General features: G+C 41.4%; 1 protein-coding gene across 3 annotated transcripts in view; it reads right to left on the bottom strand.

The window, feature by feature from the left end:
* Nucleotides 1-22,092, bottom strand: part of RAD51AP1 (RAD51 associated protein 1) — a 268,051-nt gene that overhangs the window by 147,623 nt on the left and 98,336 nt on the right. For all 3 annotated transcript variants that reach the window (XM_069228423.1, XM_069228425.1, XM_069228424.1), the window contains exons 8-9: nt 19,771-19,926; nt 2,954-3,109 (exon numbers count right to left, since the gene is read on the bottom strand). In XM_069228423.1, coding sequence (XP_069084524.1) covers nt 2,954-3,109; nt 19,771-19,926 — 312 coding nt within the window. The remainder of the gene's footprint in view (nt 1-2,953; nt 3,110-19,770; nt 19,927-22,092) is intronic.

Genomic DNA, 22,092 nt, shown 5'->3' with positions numbered 1-22,092 from the left:
CTTGGCATCAGCAAAGGCAACAATTCAGGGGGTAACCATGCCAAGGAGGCATTTCCTTACATGACCAATATGATGCCATGTCATAAAAACAATCAGAACCAGTAAAGGAACAGTGTAAGGCACTTCGCAAATCTTTATATGGACACCACAATGCCTTGCCAGTTAGAAACAATACAAACACACTAAGGATCACTATGAGGCTGTAGTCACTAGATCACTATAGGACGAACAAGAACCAGTGGAAACAATAACAATCAGTAAGGGTCCCCATTAGTGAGAGCAAGCTTAAACCAGTAGCATGAAACGGTACCAACAAGAACCAGTTGAAACCACTGAGGCAGACTAAGAACAGTGTTTCTATTAGTGCAAGAAACAAATAAAACCAAATACCAGTACGAACCACTTAAGAAGTTAGCGGCCAAACCATCAAGAAATTTAAATAATCAGTTGAAACGACATAGGATCAGTAAGGGACCATATCAATAGGTAACTGTTAATATCAGTATGACGTAGTATAGATCCATCAGGAAGCCATAAATGTAACAACCAGTTAAAACCATCGTAAACCAGTATGCGATATGTGTCAGGCTTTCAAGGGCCAGTTAAAACTACTACAGGACAATAACAAAGCCACATATGAATTAAAGACCAGTGTGGGCCTGTCCCATTAAAAAAAAAAAAAATTACGATTGGTTCCACATGACATCTAGTTACATGTTGACACTAGCACAACCCAGAATAGCGCTAATATGCAACCATATAAGCAAGAACTAGACAAATTCAGTGTAGAACCAGTATGAGTCAATATTAATAAGAAAAAGTTAAAGCCAGTATGAATTATTGAACAACCGCTTCTAACGCATACATCAATCCTAAAACAGGCATCTTGTTACAAGAGGAAAAACAAGCTTTGACAAAGTCAATAGGTCTCGCCTACGGAAGCTATTGTCTTTGGCAATGTTTTGTAGCCATGCTGTACAGAAGCATGGATGCTTTGCAGTTTGGCTAAAACTAACTTAAAACAGAGCTATGACATAGCCGGGGCTAATATGCCATTATTTTTAAAGTGCATTAGAGCTGGATGCAACATAAACATTTTTTTATTATTATTTTTTAGCCACACTGCTACACAGCATGGCTACAAATCATTATCAAAGTCAGAAATGCCCATGATGTACAGCATTAACAAAAGATAACAGCAGACCCAAGAATCTCAAAGGCAAGGCCTACTGGCTTTGCCAATGCCTGTTAGGTCTCAGCACAACATTCCTGGGATTCTGAGCAAATCAGTTAATCTCCCTTTGCATGTAAAAGGGAAAAAAACATACATTTTCCAAAAGTTCCTATCAAGGAAGCGATTGTGCCCATGCCCACGCCTTAGTTAAAATATATTTTGAAGCAGACAACATCTGTTATCACAATAAAAGCAGATACCATCTGTTGTCACAATAAACATCCATTTCAAAGAAGAAAGCGGCTTCTTTGAAATGTGTGTGACATAGTAAAACACAGCTACAAATGGACAGGAGCTCCAACAAGGAAGAGAGGGAAGAAGAAAAATAAAAGTAGAACACCAATCCCGGCATAGAGGATGCTCCTCTAGTCAAACTTACAGGTGACTATGGTGTGAGTGACAGTTTTTCTAATGATGCTTGGGAGCTATTTGAAGATCTTCCTCAGCATTTTCATGGTGTGGAAGCAGGATGCAGTGACGATGTTGATTTGTGCAGTCATGTCCAGTTCGCAGTTGATTATTCAGAGGTTCCTGACGTGAATGCTGGCTGAGGGTGTTAGTTCAGGTAGCCACCATTCTGAGTCCCATGATGAGGTGTTCTTGCTGAAAAGCACTAATTCCACCTTGTCAGGTTTGACCTCGAGACAGTTGGCTTTGATCCAGTTACGACTTTGGTCAGGCAGGCAGTGAACGTGCTGCTTATCTTGGGGGTCTTATTCGAGAGGGAGAGTACTATTTGCATGTCATCGGTGTAGGAGAGGATGTTGATGTTGTTTGCACATTAACCAGAGGGATTATGTATGCATTGAAGAGGGTAGGGCTGAGCTATGAACTTTCAGGCAACCCAAAAATGAGTTTTCAGGCTTCCAAGGAGTAAGGTGCCAGGTTGGCAGTTTGCATTTTATCCGTTAAGAAGGGGCAGTTCCACCAGGAAGCAGGTAGTTGGATGCCAGTCTTATGCAGGTGCCCGATACGGATGGGGTATGAGATGGTGTCAAATGCTACAAAAATGTCGAGGAGAATAAGGTCTGCTGCATCTCTTCTGTCTATCATCATGCAGATGTTGTTTGTGGCAGCGATGAGTGCTGTTTCTGTGCTGTGGTTGGCTCCTCACAAAAAGGGGCACCCCCCCTAATCTGAACTGTGGTTGGGTGTGGCATTGAGGAGCTGGCCGTTGCTGAGGTGGTCGGTGAGGAGTTGGTTGATTAGTTTCTCTAAGACCTGTGCCAGGTGTAGTGAGAGGGAGATGGGTCTATAGTTGAAAAGTGTAGCTGTGTCAGCAGATGGTTTCTTCGGCGGGGGCATTACTGTAGCATGTTTCCATGTGTACGAAAAAGTGGAAGCGTTGAAGATGGGTGTTAGTGCTTCATTGATCGGCAGGCCTTTGGAAAAGGCTTGGTGGGGGCAAGGGACAGATGGGGCCCACTAGTGGATGATCACTTGTTTATCCTTTGTAAAATACAATGTATTAAAAAAAAATTAGCATTATTATGAACAAGTCGCAATGTCAGGAAGAGCTTGTCATAAGGACATAAGGAGTGTAAAGTTTTAGCCCTTGATAGGTCAACAATACCAAAAAGCTGTACATCTAATATAACCATGTAAAAGCATTCCGGTTTGGTTTTTCTAAGTAGCAACAAAACAAAAATGTACAAATTCCAACAAAGTTGAAAAGCACTCCAAAAATCAAAATAATTAGTGTCAAGTTATAAGGCTCACCTGCAGCATTAAGTCTTGATTTAGGCGATTTCTTTTCACATTTCACATTTTGCTTAGTTTCCTTCTTTTTAGTCTCTTTTAATGTTTTACTTTTATAATTTGCAAACTCTGCCTCCTCTTCTTCAGTGAAATTTGAATCACTCCCAGAATCACCATCTAAAATAAAGGGGAAAAAAACATGTACAAAAATACTGTTTATGCACAGAAATACAGCATGATGTAGCAGATACTTCGTTGTGCGAATCAGAAAAGCCTGCTTGTGAAAAATGTATAAAAAAAATAAAGGGTCCAGCGTTTAATATTGCAGTGAAAACACTTCTACATTTCAATAAATAAGGAAGTTTCATATTCCCGCCACACCACTCCCATCCCCATTGAAACCACTGTTCTCTCTTTTCTATGTGCATAAGTAGCACTACTTTTCCTTTTCCTGGTTTGTGCCTGTTTATCATCGAGCACTGTGCTGTCACTCACTTTTGTCTGAGTCTAAAGTATGTTTCTCGTCTGGTAGTATAATATTCCTCTAATTTTGATTTCTCTAGAACTTTCAGGGGTCGTACTCATTGAGGGCATTGTTCTTTGTTACAATACTTGCGTAGATAATTTGTTTATTTATTAGCATATCCCACTGTTCCCAAACTATTTTTTCTTTTCCTTGAGCTGCTTTTGTCATTTATTCCCATTCCCACCCGCCACCAAATTTTTGATTGCCACAAAGTTACAAAGTTCCTGATTAGTTTATTTCACTGCTAGCGGCACTTGGGGACGCCCAGGAGTGTAACCTCTGGGAAATGTGATTCTGCAACTTTTATTATTTGCAATATAATATCAACTTAGATGAGCAAAGGCTGTGAGAGTTTGGGTCCCCACCTCTCCACTGCCACTCCTGCAAGTCCACCCCACTTTACCCAACCATGCCAGTGTGAGGTGCCACTTATATAATACCTTTAATGGGGTCGCCTTGCCACCCATTGGTCCTGTTGTGTTATATGCCTTTATGAGTATGTCAACCCATTGTTCCGTGTCTAGTATTATATTATCGCCAGAGCATTTTTGCATGTTGAATGACAAACGTGTATGTATCAGTATCTCTCTGTTTCAGCCATTCTAAAATCATCTTTCAAATGCTCAAATGTTTTTATCTCACCACCTTGTACCATGTCCTTCAGTACATTGTAGCCTCTGTCTCCCAACTCTGGATCTCTATCGAAGCCTGGTGCAAATTCAATGGTCCCCCATAGTGGCGTGAATAGTGACAGAATTGTTGTTAGGCCAGCTTTGTGACATGCGAAGTGCCAGACTCTTATGGTAGCACTTGTGACTGCTGGGAAGTAGGATTTGGTGTTTTGTTAAACCTTAGGCACCCACGGGACCTCACAAAGATAACCTTCACTTAGGCAGTGATCAATCTTACGCCACCCATAATCTGCTTCCCCTGTAGCCCATTCAATCATGTACTGCAGTTGTGAGGTATGGTAATATTTAGTCAAGTTAGATACTCCAGCCTTCCATATTTGGCTGCTTTATTTCTTGTGGAGGTGTGCTTTCATTTCCTGCTAGATGAACTCCTCAAAGAAAATGTTCACTTGTTCTATGCACGGAAATTTATAAATTGGTAGCAGCATATTATAATAGAAGAGGCTGAGGCCAAAGATGTGTACCACGCAAACACAGACAGGACATCAGGCTATGGATTGGCCGACCTGAGTGAAGTAAATAGTATCCACCTCCAAATATTGCAGAAATTATATCAATGCAATGAGGGGCAAAGGTGTTTTCAACACTGGATCTAGCTTTGGCCTATCATAATGTGATTGTTCAATCTATTAATAAACAAAAACCCCAACACAACACACAGTGCGCCTTAGGTGAATGAAGGAAAAGAGTTAGACGATACCTCTTCAAAAGGCACTTTAATAGAGAGATGGCATTGAGGAAGGAAGAATTTGAAAGGAATTAAGGTATCTGTGCGAGGTTGTTTTCTGAACTTGCATATACATGCGGACGTAACAAGTAGCGCACACACTGGCACCAGTTTGTCCTCGCAGTGCACACATTGCAAATGTTGTGCCACTCTCCCATGCCATCAGGTTGTGCTTAGCACTAATTGTTCATGCCACTTCCTTAGTGCCCGCAGCGCAATGGTGCGAGCAAAGGTTTGCAGCACTGTGAATGCCCACATCGAGAAAAAGACTGGGTGTTCAGATTGCTTACCTTCCCAACAATGGTTCTACTTACTTCGTTTTACAACTCCAGTGGAAAACATAATTTTAGTATTGTAAATAATATGTACAACTTAAAATATCAAAGGAGAAATACAAAATTTTAGACTGGCAGAGTCACCTTATTTCCAGCGGGTCTCTAGTTTTTTATGTGGATTGTTTTGCATAGAGTTGTTTCAAAGAAAGCTCACTGTTGTTACGGTGAAGTTGAAACCCTTGTATTTAGGAATGTGAACCGCATTGGTCTCCTTGTTTTCCACTTGTCACCAATTTGAAAAAGTTGACTTAACTAGACAGATGATGATAATAATACAATATCCAATTTTATTCCTGTAAAGCGACCCATCCATCTTTCCAATGCAATCTCATGCCACTATCTTGAAAGGATGCATATTCTCTTCAACATTCCAGATGTAATCCACTTACTGTATTCTGAGTGACATGTGAGGGTTCCACACATCACACTTTTAAGCTATACCGGAAAGTGGTTTGTCCTAACTGAATAAATTGAACTCTGAGATAAAGAACATTGTGGCAGAATTTATAAAGGAAGGGAACTCCCTGGGAAATAGCTAAAGAACCACAACTCTTGGATTTGTCTCACATCCTACACTTCCCATGTCAGCTTAGCTCGTGGCCAAGCTGTCTAAATCAACTTTCTGCACTATGAAAACACTTTGATGCATTTTTTCCTCATCTTGGATTTACTCAAAGGGTACAAGCACCATCCTCTCTAAACTGGTTGAAGTTAACTATCTATACCTTGGCACCCCTCGCTCAACCGTGAGAAGGCTGCAGAGAATTCAGAAGCAAGTACTTCTTCTAAATGTAAACATATGAACTAGCATCTCGCCTATCCTGAAGGCTCGCAACTGGCTCTCAATCACAAGATTTTCTTTCAAGATATTATGCATCACTCATATAGCAGTATATGCCAGAGGACCAAAGTTGTTAAAAAAAAAAAAAAATCAAAGAATACTTCCAACTTAGGAATTTAAATTTCAGGCTAGCAAGGTGTTAATATTTCCAGCTTACAGGAAGAAAACTGTATGGTTACTTTCACATTCAAGCCCCCAAATTTATGGAATTCCCTACCTGCAAATCTTACAGCTGTTGAGAATTACTTGGGTTTCAGAAGAATTTTAAAATATCGGTATTCCCTACATTATCTATTAGATTGCATACATAATGGTAGCCTCTTATCTTACCAGTAAATTTGCATCATCTTGTACACAAAGACAAGCCAATACAGTTCCTTGCCTCACTGTCTACAAACGAATACCCCTGCAGTCCCCTCTAATTATCAAAGGAGAACCAGAGCAGATCAATCACTCACAATCATCCCCTTACTAAGCTCAAGGGAAGACTAGACCAGTAAGTGCTTTGGGCATATTTCCATTTATGCTTTTGTTACAGAGTAGGCATTTGTCTACAGAATGTTACGTATCTCTATGTGGTGTGCTATCTATGTGGATGGGCACTTTAGATGCCCTTACTATCCCAAAGGTGCAGTAAGTGCAACACAAATGCTACAGAGCAATATGCTATTCAATATGCAAATAATGTAATGAATTTTTACTGTTTCACGTATTCACATTGCATGCCTTCTCAAAAAACCTCTTTGACATTCCTAAAACCATGCGAAAAATTGACATTGACTTTAAACTGGTGATTGTTTCTCGCTCCTTACACTCTATCAAATGTCCCTCTCTTCTTCAAGCCTTACTTTGTCTGTGTATAGCTCACCTTCAGCTGCATGCCTGTCTGCATGTTCTCTAGTATTGTATTCCTGCAAATTGCTCATACCTGACACCACAGATCCTATCTATTCATCCTACAAAACATTTGCATGAACTCGCATACTTCCCTCATTAATAATCACATAGCACTCCTATTAATTTAAAATACCACAAACAAACTGGAGTAAAAGCATGGACTGGTTTCCGTAATAGCCCAATAACTATCCCAGTAACCAATAACCTCTGGATTAAGCACTGACCTTGGGTTATGGACTACCGCGCTACCTGTATAAAAGGCTTCAACACCTCTCCAGAGAACAGTAAGTGCCACATAAAGTGATTTACAATTCAATACAATGTACAGTCCATACAAGCAACGTTAGGAATCTCATCTCTTACACAATGTTTTGTTTTCTGGATAGAAATATTTGCAATCTTCCCTTTCACATGAATAGTTCCTTCTTAGTCTTACTAAATTAACCATCTTTGTTGGCCAATGGAGATAAGAAAGACTGCATTTGTGTAAAAACTGGTGCCCTGTCGATTTTTAAATGTGTCTGGTGTGGAGCAAATTGAATGAGCTACAAGAAGACTCAAGCTTCTTTCTCTTTCAGAGAGCTCCGGTGCTGCTTCCTGGAAGAGGTGCAGTGCTTGCCGGCAAGTGCACTGGTCAGGAGAAAATACCTAAAGATGTGAAACTTTGGCACTTCGCTGAGGCATAACATTACGTGTTCTAAGCAGTCCCTAATCATGGAATACTGGGCAATGTATAATGCCTTCTCTCTCCTTTGTGGATCCACAGGACAATATAGTAGCCATATATTGCTAGTCAGCCCATGGGCTAGTTTTCTTGTAGTCATAGTGGGGAAGCAGTACCACCTCCCATGCACATCAAAGCAGAGGAGGGCCAAGAAAGCACCTGCATCACCATGTCGAGAGCCCTGCTTTGTAACAGCGATCCCGGGAATTCACCCTCAGATTAGTTGCTATGATAGTGGAGAGCACTGGAAAGTTAGCCTTAGTCGGGCTTGCTACTGGAGTTTGGGTGACAAAGCCTGAGTTTACCATTACCACTCCAGCCACACAGCATGACCTATTTATTACCGAAATTACAATGTGAATGACTGGTGAGAGTGGTTTGTCTCTCTGTAAACAGAGTTTAAAAACTGCGCTGTGATGCTTCCTGCAGTTTCAAGATTTCCTTACATAGAAAGATGATTCACAAAATAAATGTTTCCCCTGTGATTCGCGATGACAACAAGTTGCTTGAGAGATGAAGAGCAAAGTAGTGACTCCGTCTGCAACCCTAATCTAGGGACATCTGTCTGGATGGCATACTAAAGTAAATGAGAGCAACTTCCAACACCATAGTTTTGACGATCGTGCAGATGTACAGTTAACAGTTAAAAAATAAAGTGGCACACCTGGAGAGGCATTTCTAGAAGTCGGATTTAAGATTGTTGAGTGGAGAACTATGTTTGAACGCATGGGGATGATGCATGGCACTCTGACCCCTTAAAACAATGCACAAAGATGCGCTGCCATGGGATTTGACCTCAAGACCCAAGGGGCGGGGATGATAGTTAGGGATCTTGGTGATCCTTTACAGGGAGAGACTATGACACCATTGTTGTAAATACTCTGGACGCCAAAGGATTTCTGCTCAAGATTTTGTATTTCGTCAGGAGACACCTCATTCACATCATCTCTACCCAGACACAGCCGACAACTGCCTAGGCACCTTTCAAACCCCCAGAACCACAGGATGTAATAAGGCTCTAAACATTCTACCAGCCCAGAAATGGACTACACAGAACTCTGCACATTATATGAGCTACGTATAGAGCTCTGCACATTATTACAACCATCTTTCAGATTCTGCAGGATTCATCTCTGTGCAGAAGGGGAGAAGAACTACAAATTATTAGGAAAGAGACGCTGGCAGCGTAAAAAGAGGCCTCTCTTTGGATCCTAGGTACTCTGTGAGTACGTTTTGAGGATAAAACGCAGGTGTTTTCCCAATCATAATCAACGTAAACATTTCTGGCGTAAAGATCAACTGGGAGGGCTGGAGGTGGGGAAAGAGCATCTGATATTTGATGGATTTCAACTACACTGACTTGGCAACGGCTAGTCTATGAACAGCCAGTGTTTTGGAGAGGTAATCTGTAGAATAGTAGTTGCTGTTTCCTTGAGTTTTCTTCCAGTATCCTCAAATTGCATCCCTCCTTTTTTCTTGCACCTTTCTAGAGTGTAGTAGTCAGTTATATACCTAATCAGCACTGTTGTTACAGCAGTGAATTTCTGTCCTTGTCTTCTACTCCACATTTTAGACCTACCTATTCATTTGTTTTTTAAATATAAAGGTTCACTTGGACTGCTTCTTACTTAGAAATATGGTTGCTAAACAATTACCGTTTCACCAAACCTTTTCCTAAATAGGCATCAGTGTTTGGAGTAGAAACTATGTCAGTGGAAATGTGCCTGTTTCAAGTTTCTTATTATGATAGTAACGAAAATGTTACTTACCCAGTAGACATCTGTTTGTGGCATGTAGTGATGTAGATTCACATGCTTTGCATAAGTCAGCCATCTAGTGTTGGGTTCAGAGTGTTGCTAGTTGTTTTGTTTTGTTTCTGTTTGGATTTCCTAAACTGCTTAGTTCTGTCAACATAATACATAAGAGATCTCTTAACTTCAAGTGTGAGACGAGCTCTCTCTACAACTGAGTCTGGCTGTGGGAAAAAACAGGTAACTCAATTGACTGATTAATATGAAATGGTGAAATCACATTTGGAACGAAGTTAGGATTTGTCATAAGAACTACTTTATCTTTATGTAACTGAAAAAATTGTTCTTCTAAAGTTAGAGCCTGTATTCACTTACACACCTTAAATAAATGATAGCTACCAAGATTAACTTCCATGAAAGGAACTGCAAAGAACAAGAATGCATAGGCTCAAAAAGTGGACACATGAGTCTAGTGAGGACAACATTTAGGTTCCATGTTGGGACTGAGGGAGTCCTGGGTGGGATGACCCTTTTGAGACCTTCCATGGAGGCTTTAATAACAGGAATTCTGAATAAAGAGGCATGTTGTCTGTTCTGAAGGTAAGCAGCAATAGGTGCCAAATGAAGTCTAATAGATGAGTATGCTAAGTTTGCTTTTTGTAAATGTAACAAGTAAACAAACAATGCACTGAACTGAGGCTTTGAATGGGTCAATGTGTTTAGGTTGACAATAGCAAACAATACACTTCCATTTTGCAGCATTACACTGTCTAGCTGTAGGTTTACGGGCTTCCCTAAGAATTCCACTGATAGATCCAGCAGGGTTGTGAAGCAGGAATGACATGCCAATGTGGGAGCTACAAGGATCATGGTGAGTGATGTTTTTCTCATTTTGTGAACTAGAGACGGAATGAGTGGGAGAGGTGGAAAAGCATAAGCCAATATCCTTGACCAATTCATCCATAGAGCATTGTCTTTGGACAGAGGGTGTGGGTATCTGGACGTGAACGTTTGGCATTATGAATTTTCTGCAGTGGCGAAGAGATTTATTTCTGGTGTCACCCACCTTTGAAGTACTAATTAAGTACTTGGGGGTTATGTTCCCATTCGTGGACGTGTTGCTGCATGCTGCTGAGTAGGTTTGCAAATTGATTATCCATAGCTCCCTGGGAGATATTCTGCTAATAAGTAATGTGGTGGCGAATTGCCCATTTCCAAATTTGTTTGAGCAGGAAGGAACAGCTGAGAAGACTGTGTACCCCCGTGTTTCTGCAGATAATACATGGCTATGATGTTGTCTGTGTGGACTAGAGCCACTTTGTGGGGGATTTGAGGTAGAAAAGCTTTGGGTGCTAGAAAGACTGCCTTGAACTCCAAATAGCTGATTTGAGAAGTTTATTGAACTGGATCCAATAACCCTTGTTTTGTGAGGTTGCTGAGATGTGCTTCCCAACCTGTTTGTGATGCATCCGTAGACAGAATGATCTGAGGTACAGGGTTTTGAAAGGACCGCCCTTTGGAAAGGTTGGTGGGATTCCACCACTGCAGAGAGGGGTGAGTCTCGTGGTCCAAAAACACTAGATCCTAAAGATGATCCTGTGACTGAGACCACTGAGCAGAAAGACACTATTGTAAGGGGCGCATGTGTAGTCTGGCATGGGGAACAATTGAAAATCATGACACCATCATCCCCAATAACGGCATCAATATTCTTACTGTGTAAGATTGGTTTTGTTGGAGCTGCAAATAGAAAGCATGAAAAGCTTGAATTTGGGTTTGGATTGGCCAAAGCAAACCGAGGATTGAGGACTGCTCCAAAGTAGGGCTGTATCTGTAGAGCTGGGATTTGAGAAAGTTGAATGTGAACCCTAAAGTGTGAAGAAGGTCTACTGTGGTTTGAGTATGACTGACACTGCTGGATGGTACTGGCTTTGATGAGTCAATCGTGTAAGTAGAAGAATACCTATATGTGTTGTCTTCTGAGAAATGCTGCAGCCATTGCAAGACACTTTGTTAAGACCCTGGGAGCGGTTGTCACCCTGAATGGTAAGACTTTGAATTGATAATGTTTACCTACAATGACAAATCTTAAATATTTGCAGTGTGCTGGGTGAATGGGAATGTGAACATATGCATCCTTTAGATCTAGAGCTGTCCTGAAGTCACCTTGTTGGAATAGGGGAATGACATCTTGGAGAGTGACCTTATGGAAATGCGCTGAAAGAATGTATAGATTTGGTGGCCTGAGATCTAGAATTGACCATAGTGACCCATCCTTCTTTGGTATAAGGAAGTATAGGAAATATACTCCTCGACCCTGGTGTGAGAGGGGAACTGGTTCTATAGTTCCTTTGAAAAGAAGGGATTGTATCTCTTCTTCTAGAAGAGCAAGATGATCTTGTGAAAGCCTGTGAGTGCAAAGGGGATATGTCAAGGGGAAGACAAGAGTTCTAGGCAGTAACCATGTTGGATAATTGATAAAAACCCACTAGTCTGTGGTGATATTGGACCATTGTTGGTAAAGCTGCATTAATCTTCCCCCTACTGGAGAGATGTGACCCTGTGGAAGGTGTAAGTAGTCACTGGCATGTATTAGAGGAGGATCCTCTGGAGGTGGATGCCTTACCTCTGCCTTTATTGTTTGCCCGCTGTAGGACCCTCTAAAGGAACTTCTATGGTAAAAATGGGTGCCTTGTTTAGCTTGTAAGATGGAGTGTTCATTAGATGAGGGGTTGAAACCACCCTTGAATTGCTGGTGACGAACATTACCCCTACCTGGTGTAGTGAGTAGAGCCCCCATAGACTTTGCTGTTTCTGAATGATTTAAAAACAATTCAATAGTGGTGTCTACCTCATGGCCAAACAGATGTTCTCTGTCAAAAGGCATATTTAAAACTGCCTGTTGGATTTCAGGTTTAAAACCTGACATAAGAGCCAAGCATGCCTTCTAATAATGATGCTGGAATTAATACCACATGCAGCAGTACCAGCTGCCTCAGTGGCACACCTAATGGCATTATTTGAAATAGTTTGGCCCTCAGAAACTATTTCTTGTCCCCTTTTGCGATGCTCCTCTGAGAGATACTGAAAGAGATCTTCCATTTCATTCCAGTGAGCCCTATCACAGCGTACTAGAAGTGCCCGTGAATTTAATATATGCCAACAAATGGCTGCTTGTGCAGCTACTCGTTTTCCTGCTGCATCTAGTTTTTTTTAACTTTCTTTGTTAGGGGAGGTGCATCTCCCTTTGATTGACTATCAGCACGTTTCCGTGCCATGCCGACATCAATAGAGCCAGGGGACATTTATGACCGAATAGATATACAGGGTCTGTAGAGGCTGACCTATATTTCTTGTAAACTCTTGGAGTAGTGACTCTAGCTCTAACAGGCTCTTTGAAAATGTCTGTGGCATGTCTGAGCATGCCTGGTAGCATGGGCAGAAACTGACTTTCTTTATGGGTGGTAGTCAGTGTGCCAAAATTAAAATCTTCCTCGATTGGGTCAGAATGCATTGGTAGATTATGATATGCAGCTGCCCGAGCTATGACCTGCTGATATGAAATTGCATCTTCAGGAGGTGAAGGGCATGCAGGGTATAAATCAGGGTCACTGGAAGTATGGGATCTGGATCATGTGAATCCCATAGGTCTATGTCGTATGGAATATTCCCCAAATCATCTCTTTGAGGTGATGGTGATCCTTGTGGTGAAAATTGTGGCTCAATAATAGGTGGAGGAGATTGTGGAGGTGGTGGAGGAGTAAGAGGAAGGGCAGGAGATTGTGGTGGAGAAGGCTGAATTTGAGCCTTGCCCTTGTTTCTGGAGACCTTTTTAGGTGGAGGAGCAGTATCCAAAGTCTCCTGAAAAGTAATTTTCCTCTTAATTGCGACAGGAGGAGAAGCAATATTTTTGTCCTGTTCCCTTTTGAATACGAAGCTGGTGCAGACGAGCGTCCATTATTTTGAGGATTGGCTCTACTGATAACACTGCTTTCGAAGAAAAGCTAGAGTCGCAGGAAGACAGAATTTTCAGTTCTGAAAGTTTCAGAGCAGAAGCCTTATGTCGGCTGGAAGCTGTCAGCTCCGACGCGGACTTAAATGGCTTTTTGTTCGGAGCCAAAGCACTCGGGTAGAAGGTTCGACTTGCTCCCAAGGGTGAATGAGATGGTGTTGAGCCAGAGGTCGATGCCGAAGATGTGTTAGTCTTAGCTATTTTCTGTGCCGAGCGGGAAGGTGGGGCATCCAAATGTAACTTTCAGATCCAACCATGGCCCAAAGACAGTGGAGGACCGACAACCTGTTTTTAGGGCTCTTTTAAAGTCTTTGCATGGGAGGCCAGGCTGATGTACTCACAGGTTGCACCGAGGTTAGAGGTTGGCTTTCAATGTCCGATTGAACATCTGACTCCGAATCTTCTACGGAGAATGCCTCTCAGTGTGCGATCTCCGCCTGCGCATGCTCTTCCATGAATATTTCAGGAGTGTCATCTGGTGTCTTCAATGCCATCTCCAAACGACGCACTCTTTGGTCTTGAAGGGTGTTTTTGGATCCAAAAGAACGACAGACGTCACAAGTTTCTTCTGTGTGATACAGGGACAACCACAAGTTACACACCAGGTGTTGATTGGTGTGTGGGAATTTCGAATGGCATCGTGGGCAAAACCGAAATGGAGTGCATTCCATCAGCCCTGCATTTCTCGACACCACATGGAGTATTAGGCTTGAGGCAGGCGCCAGCGCCCCAGATGGCGGTTAACTGACCAGACGTATAAATTCAGGTCGAGTGTGTTCGATAGAGAGAACGCGATCTAAACACAATACGACGCTGAAAAGAAAGACAGAAAATACAAGTTCAGAATAGACCGAGCCAAGGAATACCGAGCGAGAGGAATACACGTCCAATCCGGCGGCGGAGAGAAAACAATCTAACAAAGGACTTGTTGCCCATGCGCACTATTACCGAGTCACTCGATGTCGTGACTCAAAAAGATTCTTAGAACAAAAACAAGTTGCAATACTCTGGGCCCAACACTAGATGGCAGACTTATGCAAAGCATGTGTATCTACAGCCACACATGCCACAAAACATACAGTTATATGTTTGCACGTATGAATGTTTAAATTATACTCTTTAAATTGGAAGCCACAGTTGTTTACTGTAAGGTAATGCCTGTTTTTGAGTGACCACTTCCAAGTTTTTGGACTGGTGATGCTGCTTTTTTTGACACTGTAAGTCCATGGAGTACTACCAAGCATGACTCGGTACCAGTGCTCTGACTCTTAAAAAGGTATATGTCTAATTGGCTCACCCACAATTGCCATAGTTTAGCTTACTTATATGTACCTTAAAAATTGTACCAGAGGTACCCAGGGCCAGCAAATTAAAGTGTCCCTCATAAACTGCACCACTTACTGTGCCACAATGTGTGACAAAGCGGAGCAGGACTTCCTGACTGCCGGCTGGCAGAGGAGTTTTTCAACTGCTATCTCGACTTTGCCTTTTATAGTAATCACAAAGACCAAATCTTACTTTTCATATATATGTCACCACTAAGGCAGGCCTACCGAGTCCTAAGGGCAGGGTGTATTATATTAAAAGATGGACATGTGGTTAGTAACTTTACATGTTCTGACAGTAATAACCCCACAATTATGTTTTTACTTTGGGAAGACTAGCACCCACACTGGCAAGTACAGAGTTACACGCCAACAACTCAGCTAACTTCTGAATGCGACTACCTAAATACTGAATGAGACTACTGAATATGTTGCATTAAGCCTGTCTTGGGCTCACACCAATTTTAATGTAACTTTACCATTTTGCTACCCAAATGTGATGCTATTAATTGTGTTTCACCAATGACTTTGTGTTTCACCACTGCGCATATTAGTTGCTCAGTTCTCACTAGTAGCACATTGTATGTTTTGTTCAGCCTAGCCGCCTATTGGCTTTGACATGGCATTAGCCATTACATTTTGTATTCAGTTCAGCCGCCTCTTGGCTTTGACATGATGTATTCAGTTTAGCCGCCTATTGGCTTTGACATGGCATTAGCCATTACATTCTGTATTCTGCCTATTGGCTTTGACATGCTGTATTCAGTTTAGCTGCCTATTGGCTTTGACATGATATTAGACATTACATTTTGTATTCAGCTCATCTGCCTATTGGCTTTGACATGATATTAGACAATACATTTTGTATTCAGCTTAGCTGCCTATTGGCTTTGACATGATATTAGCCATTGCATTTGATATTTAGGTTAGCTGCCTATTGGCTTTGACATGACATTAGACATTAAATTTGATATTTAGGTTTAGCTGCCTATTTGCTTTAACGTGGAGTTAGACATTGCAGTTGAAACATCGCAGATGTCTGTATTCTTCCAAGCTGTGTTTTTCCACAAGATGAACCAAGCTGTTTTCTTCACACCAGACTAGACCTGATAAGAGAGAGTACATTTGGTGTTTTCCTTTCTGCTAAGCCTTGGGAATAGGAGAAGTCTAGGAGATCTGGCCAGTCTCCAAAGGCTTGCGTAGTTTTCCCAAGTCTGAGAGGAGGGGGCACGCTTTTGTAAGGATGACTCGGGGCTACAGTGAGTTAGATTTGAATCTGCTTGACTTCAGGCTGGAACTAGGCGTCAGTTGCCAGTCTCCCGTGTGGGTAGATAATCTCTTTCTCGCAGTTGACAGGAGTCATCAACTTGCAGACCCCAGAAAGATGAAGCTGAAGATAGGTCCTACTTGCTCATACGGTGATGAATTTTGACTTTTATACTTTGCTAATATAATCATATATTATATATATGCTGTGTACATTGCAACTGAGAAGTAATGTGATATATTTTTTTTTCTTGCTGCGACTACGTTGTGTGCTTGAAATCTATTAATTCGTCACTCAAGAACTTGTGGGTGGGGAAGAATAAACAACAATAAAGGTCTTCTTTGAACTCAGAAGTGCATTCCAGAGAGGTTCTGTAAGCTCGGATATGAGATAAGTAGGAAAGCAGAACACCAAAGCATCCACTGACCATTTACAGTTGCACACACGCTGCTGTCCTAGAGACAGCCTTCTGCCCTCCAGGAGGGAGGTGTTAACAAATTTCAGGAAACAACATAAAAGACCTGCTGAGGGAAGAGGTGTGACCTCCTCCTGGCAGGATGGCCAAACAGGGTGTGAAATCAAAAGGCAAACGTCAAAGGGGAAGATGTTTTGAAGGGCAAATGGTAGACACACACAGAAGGGGCTCTTTTTTTGTTTTAGCAGACAGGTTGGGATCTCAGACCAACTGTTTTGTCTGTGGGCATGCAAGCCCCAAGTAGCCACACCTCTGGATAGGCTAGGGAGCGCTGTACAACAAGGGAAGGGTTCTGCCATGTTAGGAGTGGGCAGAACGGTTGCAGGAAGTCCTCACTAGATGGGAGGAGACCTGACTGACACATCCCCCAAGGACTAGAAACAGGCACAAAAGTGACACCCATACCTCAGATCATGCCTAGCTTATAGAGTGGACTGAAGAAGAACTGACCAGCAATTCTGTGGGACCAGCAAAGGAAGGCTGCACCTCCTGCACCTTGAGCTACCAAGGAAAGGGCTGTGCCTGTGGTGTCCCACTCGAGGAAAAGTCATCCCTGACCCACAGAAGGAGAAGTAGACTCCAAGGGTCAGTTGGCTGCCTCCCTGTTACAGCCACAGGGCCATAAAAGCGGAGAAGTCAGCTCCATTGAGAGCCCAGTGCCAAAAAGCCTGAGTGTCTCTGGACATTGAGGTGCAGCCTGGGAGACCAAATCCCTATGCTCAAAAGTTGCATCAGAATCTACTGGAACCAGATGAGCCCTTAGATTACAGTTTGGTCGCTCAGCACAGACGATACTGCACGTTAAAGAAAACCACTGATTTTGCTGGGAAACAGTAGGCCACTGACAACTGGCTTTGTACTGAACTTCACCCGGACTTTCTGGGACATCAACTTGTGAGGACAAAGTCACTTCTTCATGTTTGTGGACCAAAGGGTGGCCACAGGAAGAGCCCCGACACAAGCTCAGCACCTTCAGCACCCTTAAGCATATTCAGCATCCTGCATCCCTTGCATCAGGACCACTCCATTGATTCGTACGGTTCTCCATAGAGTTTGGAACTGGACTGAAGACTGCTTTCCTTAAGAGTTCTGTTGGGTCCTTATTGGCCCCTGTGACTGGCTCACTGTTGGAGTTAGTCCCCACAAAAGAGCCCTTATTGTCGTTGTTTAAATCACTTGTCATGGTTAACCCTAAAACACGAGCTGAGGTAAATTACAATCATTTATTGTGCTAAGTGAAAAGTTGTGATTTCCTGATCCTTTAATAATTCATATCTTCAGAACCCGCTGGTGGATATTTGTCTTTGAGGTGTTTTCTTCTTTTTCAACTTTCATACTTCTTAATGCTTTACACTTGTTCCGTTGAGCCACAACTACCCAGGACTGAGCTAAGATTTTACAAACAAACCTAACTGGACCAGATCACTAATCTAATAAACTACCTTCCTCACAGTAGTATTAGCAAGATCTCCATACTCCTCATTTTAGCAGATATCTCTTTGGGGAGTAATCAGTCAGTCATGTTATGCCTGTTTTGGGTGCAATTGTTGTGAGGGTTTACAAGGGCTTTACAGACCACAGCAATTACAGATGTCCTCAGCAAGCAATGTGTTTGGCTGAGAAAAAACAAGCTGCTCTAATGGTGTTGACAATGACTTTAGAGAGTAAAATAGCAAAGAACAAAATCATCTTCTGCAGGTGTCCCCTAAGCTAGACCAAAGTCTGGTGATGAGAACCTTTAATAAAACTTGTGTAAAGATGAAGCACAGGTGTTTCCTTACTGTGTGTGAATGAGAAGATCAGTGTGCAGCACAGCACTGTAATGTAAATTACCTGCTGCATGTTCAATTTATTTCTGAAGTCAAGGAGATTTCTACGTGGATACTGGTAGGGAAAACTTTTGCCTTTCTAATGACTGAGATTTGAAGTCAATTTGTGAATCTGGAATGTGTTTAGAAGTGTGGAATGCATTTTTGAGGGCCGCTCAGATACAACACCCAGGGTTTACTGTTCTATTATATGGCAGAACTACATAGCTTTTATAGAAACACGTGTGGGTCTGACAAGAGTTCTTAATGATTACTTGGTCATTCATGTAGAATAAGTGTCCTTCTGGGTTTCCTTTCCATGGTCAGCCCTAGATGTAATTGTCTGAAAATCTTTCACAAGGAAAAATGCTTCAGAATATGGTGGTTCATAGTACCACAAATTTGAGGTAGAGATAAAAGAGATCAAAAATAGAGGGAGTGATTAAAAGGGCTGGTGCAACTATGGTGCCACCATCACCACTCATCAGAGTAAATGGACCACCATGTTTTGCTAAGGAGGTTCAGGTTTCTCGGAAGCTGGGAAGTGAAGTGAAGCCTTTGGGGCTGGGGAGTGTGCGGAAGGAGGTTAGGGGATTATGAGTTATGCTTGCAGTTCAAGATCAGAAGTGCACTTCAGGAATTCATATCTAAATTCAGGTTATATATGGCTTGGGGAAAGTCCGTTACGATAATTTGAACAAAAAGTATATTGTTCCTTTTATGAGGAACTGAAAGAATCAAACAACCAGAAAACAATAATAGCATGCTCTATCATGAAAAATAACTTCTTTCCTGTCTCCATTAACTTCAATCCTTCACAAGCAAACTATTTTCACAGATATAAAGTGCAGAGATCGTGCTTGAATTTAAATATCTGCTGGTTATGTAGAAAATAAAATTAGTGACACTCAATGGGTAGGTGGAGGTGTGCTCTCTGACTTCCTTTTAATACTGATAAACTAACCTTAAGCTACACATGTCCATTTGAGTATGCTTCGTGTACCACACTGGCCTAAATAGTAAACTTGTCTTTGGCTTGTAACTTGAAAAATGATTAAGCTCCGAGTACATCATCATGTTAAGATATTGTTTTTCTTAAATATCTTGCTCAATTTATTAACAATATACACTATACTCTAGTGAAGTAAGGCAGACAGGTATTGCTCTAAAAGCAATAGATAGAATCAAGCACAAAAAGAAGTAAATATTGAAACATTCAATCAACTTTAAAGGAGAAGAAGCAATCTTGATCTTCACAAACTATACCTTTACAAATCTAACTCTCATTTTAGTCACCAATGCTTGAAACATTGCTTATTGCGCGCAAAGTCTGAATAAATAAGTGTCCACATCCTCTAAATTGACATATGAGTGTATTCAACAGGAATACTTGTTTCAAAGTAGCTTCATGAACTGTTTGACACAAAGCCCAGAATAACCAATGAACACTTCATTTACCTGAGGTCAAATCTGGCATATTGTCATCAACCTTGTCTTCGTCATCACTGACATCTTTTAGTATCTTCCTTTGATCAGATAAAGCTTTGGATGCTGCTCGTCTCTGACAGAGAGTGCCCAGGTTGTTGTCTTTAAGATCTGCAATTGTATCCAACTCTGCAGAGCAAAGGGTTACACAGTGGGTAAGTAAAACATACAATTTCACAACAAACAGTTCTACCAAGGAAACTACTTACACAAATTATTTTTTTGCCACCTCAGTCTTAGCTATTAAGAGGTCTTTGAAAACAGATATGGTTTGAGCTGCAATCTAAATTTGAAAACAAAGTGCAGCACCATCAATTCTTAAATACAATCTTTGAATCATTCACATATAAGCTAGGATCAGCGGAAAAGTACACTTTTTCTGAATCTCAACTTCTTTAGTATGTTTCAATCCAGATGGTTGCTTTTATGCTACAGTAGTTCCCTACAGTTGCTGCACAAAGCAGAGTTTCCTTCTAATAATTATCTGTTTTTATTGATGAATAGTTGCTGGATATGTATGGTGGGATGTTTTGGGTCTGTTGCTGTGCAAGATTTTTGCAGTGTATGATTTGTAGATCTATAGTTTGTTTTTTTTGTTCAAGGTTGGAATGCTCTATAAAGTTGTCAGTGGAGTATAGAAATTGAATCTTATGAAAATGAATTCTCATACATGGCCTGGTACTGTTTATATACCTTAGAGCAAGACTGCAACAGTTCTCCAATAGTCAGTCAGTCTGATTCCAAGCAACAAGCCAAAATGTTCTTTCGTCTCACAAGATGACACAAATTCAGACATCTTACCTTTGGCATTCAAATAGATTTGCGGGAAAAATATTGCTACTATGGACCATACATTTTTTATTACTACAAGTGTAATGTGGAGTTTGGTTGAAATGCAGAACCACCGTAAATTAGCCGTTGCCCTGCATTGCCCTACCCTAGGTAGACGTGGGAGAAACTGACAGGTGTCTGAAGACTGAGAAACAGATGGCCCTGCTGGCTGAAACCTTTGACAGGCAGCCCATCTACCACAAAGCTGCTAGTGTGTGAACATCAGAAGGCCCTCAATATTTCTGGCAGGCCTTCAATGTGTTTTTTTCAGCAAGGCATAGTGGACACCTGCAGGAAAATGTAAACAATGTCCCAGATGCACAGGTAGAAAATTCCCTAAGTGATCATGGCATTTGATTATGTATTTCAAATACAAACCCCAGCTCCATATGCTTTGTTTCGGAAATGCATACACATGATGAGCATGCCACCTAGATTACATGACTGTCCACTCAGCATAAACTTTTTCCAAAAGTGCTCCTGCAGGAACATTTGTTTTATAAAGAGCCCACATGGGTCAGGGCCTCTGAGGGTCCAATCAGGAGAGGGTGTCTAGCACACTAGACTTGTAAAAAACATCTGGAACCACCAAAGTGAGTGCTTGTAGATCAAATTAATTGGAAGATGACAAAGGAATCAGTGAAACTAATTGGCACTTTTTGGATGTTTAGACAAAAGGAACAGATTAAAGGGATCATATTTGCGGGAACAAATTAGGCTCTTCTGGACACACATGGTTCTCTCAACTCTATGGCAACTGTTTATTGTAGGCAGTCTTTGAGAACTAGAGGCATAGGGATAAGCAACTTCTTCCTTAAACTCATCAAGAAAATGACAAAGGGGCCAGAGTTCTTATCTCAACCTTGAACTGTTTCAATTATCTAATGTGCATCTTCCACTCATGTTCTTTATGGCATTTACTGTGTGCTGTAGAATGCTCAGTCTTTATACCATTGGAGCGTGCTTCCATATCATTTCAGTAATTTGATCGCTTCCACTGTGGTGAAGTGTGTGCTATGTTTTTTTCCTATGTCTTTAGATAATGTGCATATAGCATTAGCTTCAATGTATTTTAACATGGTCAGTGATTGTGCACTGGGGTGCTCGACAAAAGATTAAGAACTAAAAAACACACCTTTCCATTACTAACATGGGCCTTTCAGCTTCATGCACGCTTAAAAATAACACATGGATAGCTGTCACGTATTTTTTGTTGATCACATAAACACAGTATTACATACATTTCAGTAGCTGTGGACCTGTTTACAAGTGTAAATAATCTTGCATGGTACACTATCAGTGCAACTGAAAGGATGGTACAGAATGTCTGTGCTTCCTAACATCTGAGAGGAAAAGCTGTTCACAATCCTGCGTAGCAAGAACAAGAGAAAAGCGCAAGTGACCCTCCTTACTCTAGACATCATAATATATATATTTTTTTTAATGTATAGGTCAGCATCAATT

This window comes from Pleurodeles waltl, chromosome 4_1 (genome assembly GCF_031143425.1).
Source record: "Pleurodeles waltl isolate 20211129_DDA chromosome 4_1, aPleWal1.hap1.20221129, whole genome shotgun sequence".
NCBI classification, from domain to species: domain Eukaryota; kingdom Metazoa; phylum Chordata; class Amphibia; order Caudata; family Salamandridae; genus Pleurodeles; species Pleurodeles waltl.
The sequence above is the reverse complement of the archived record's forward strand: the minus strand, read 5'-3'. Positions and strand labels throughout refer to the sequence as shown.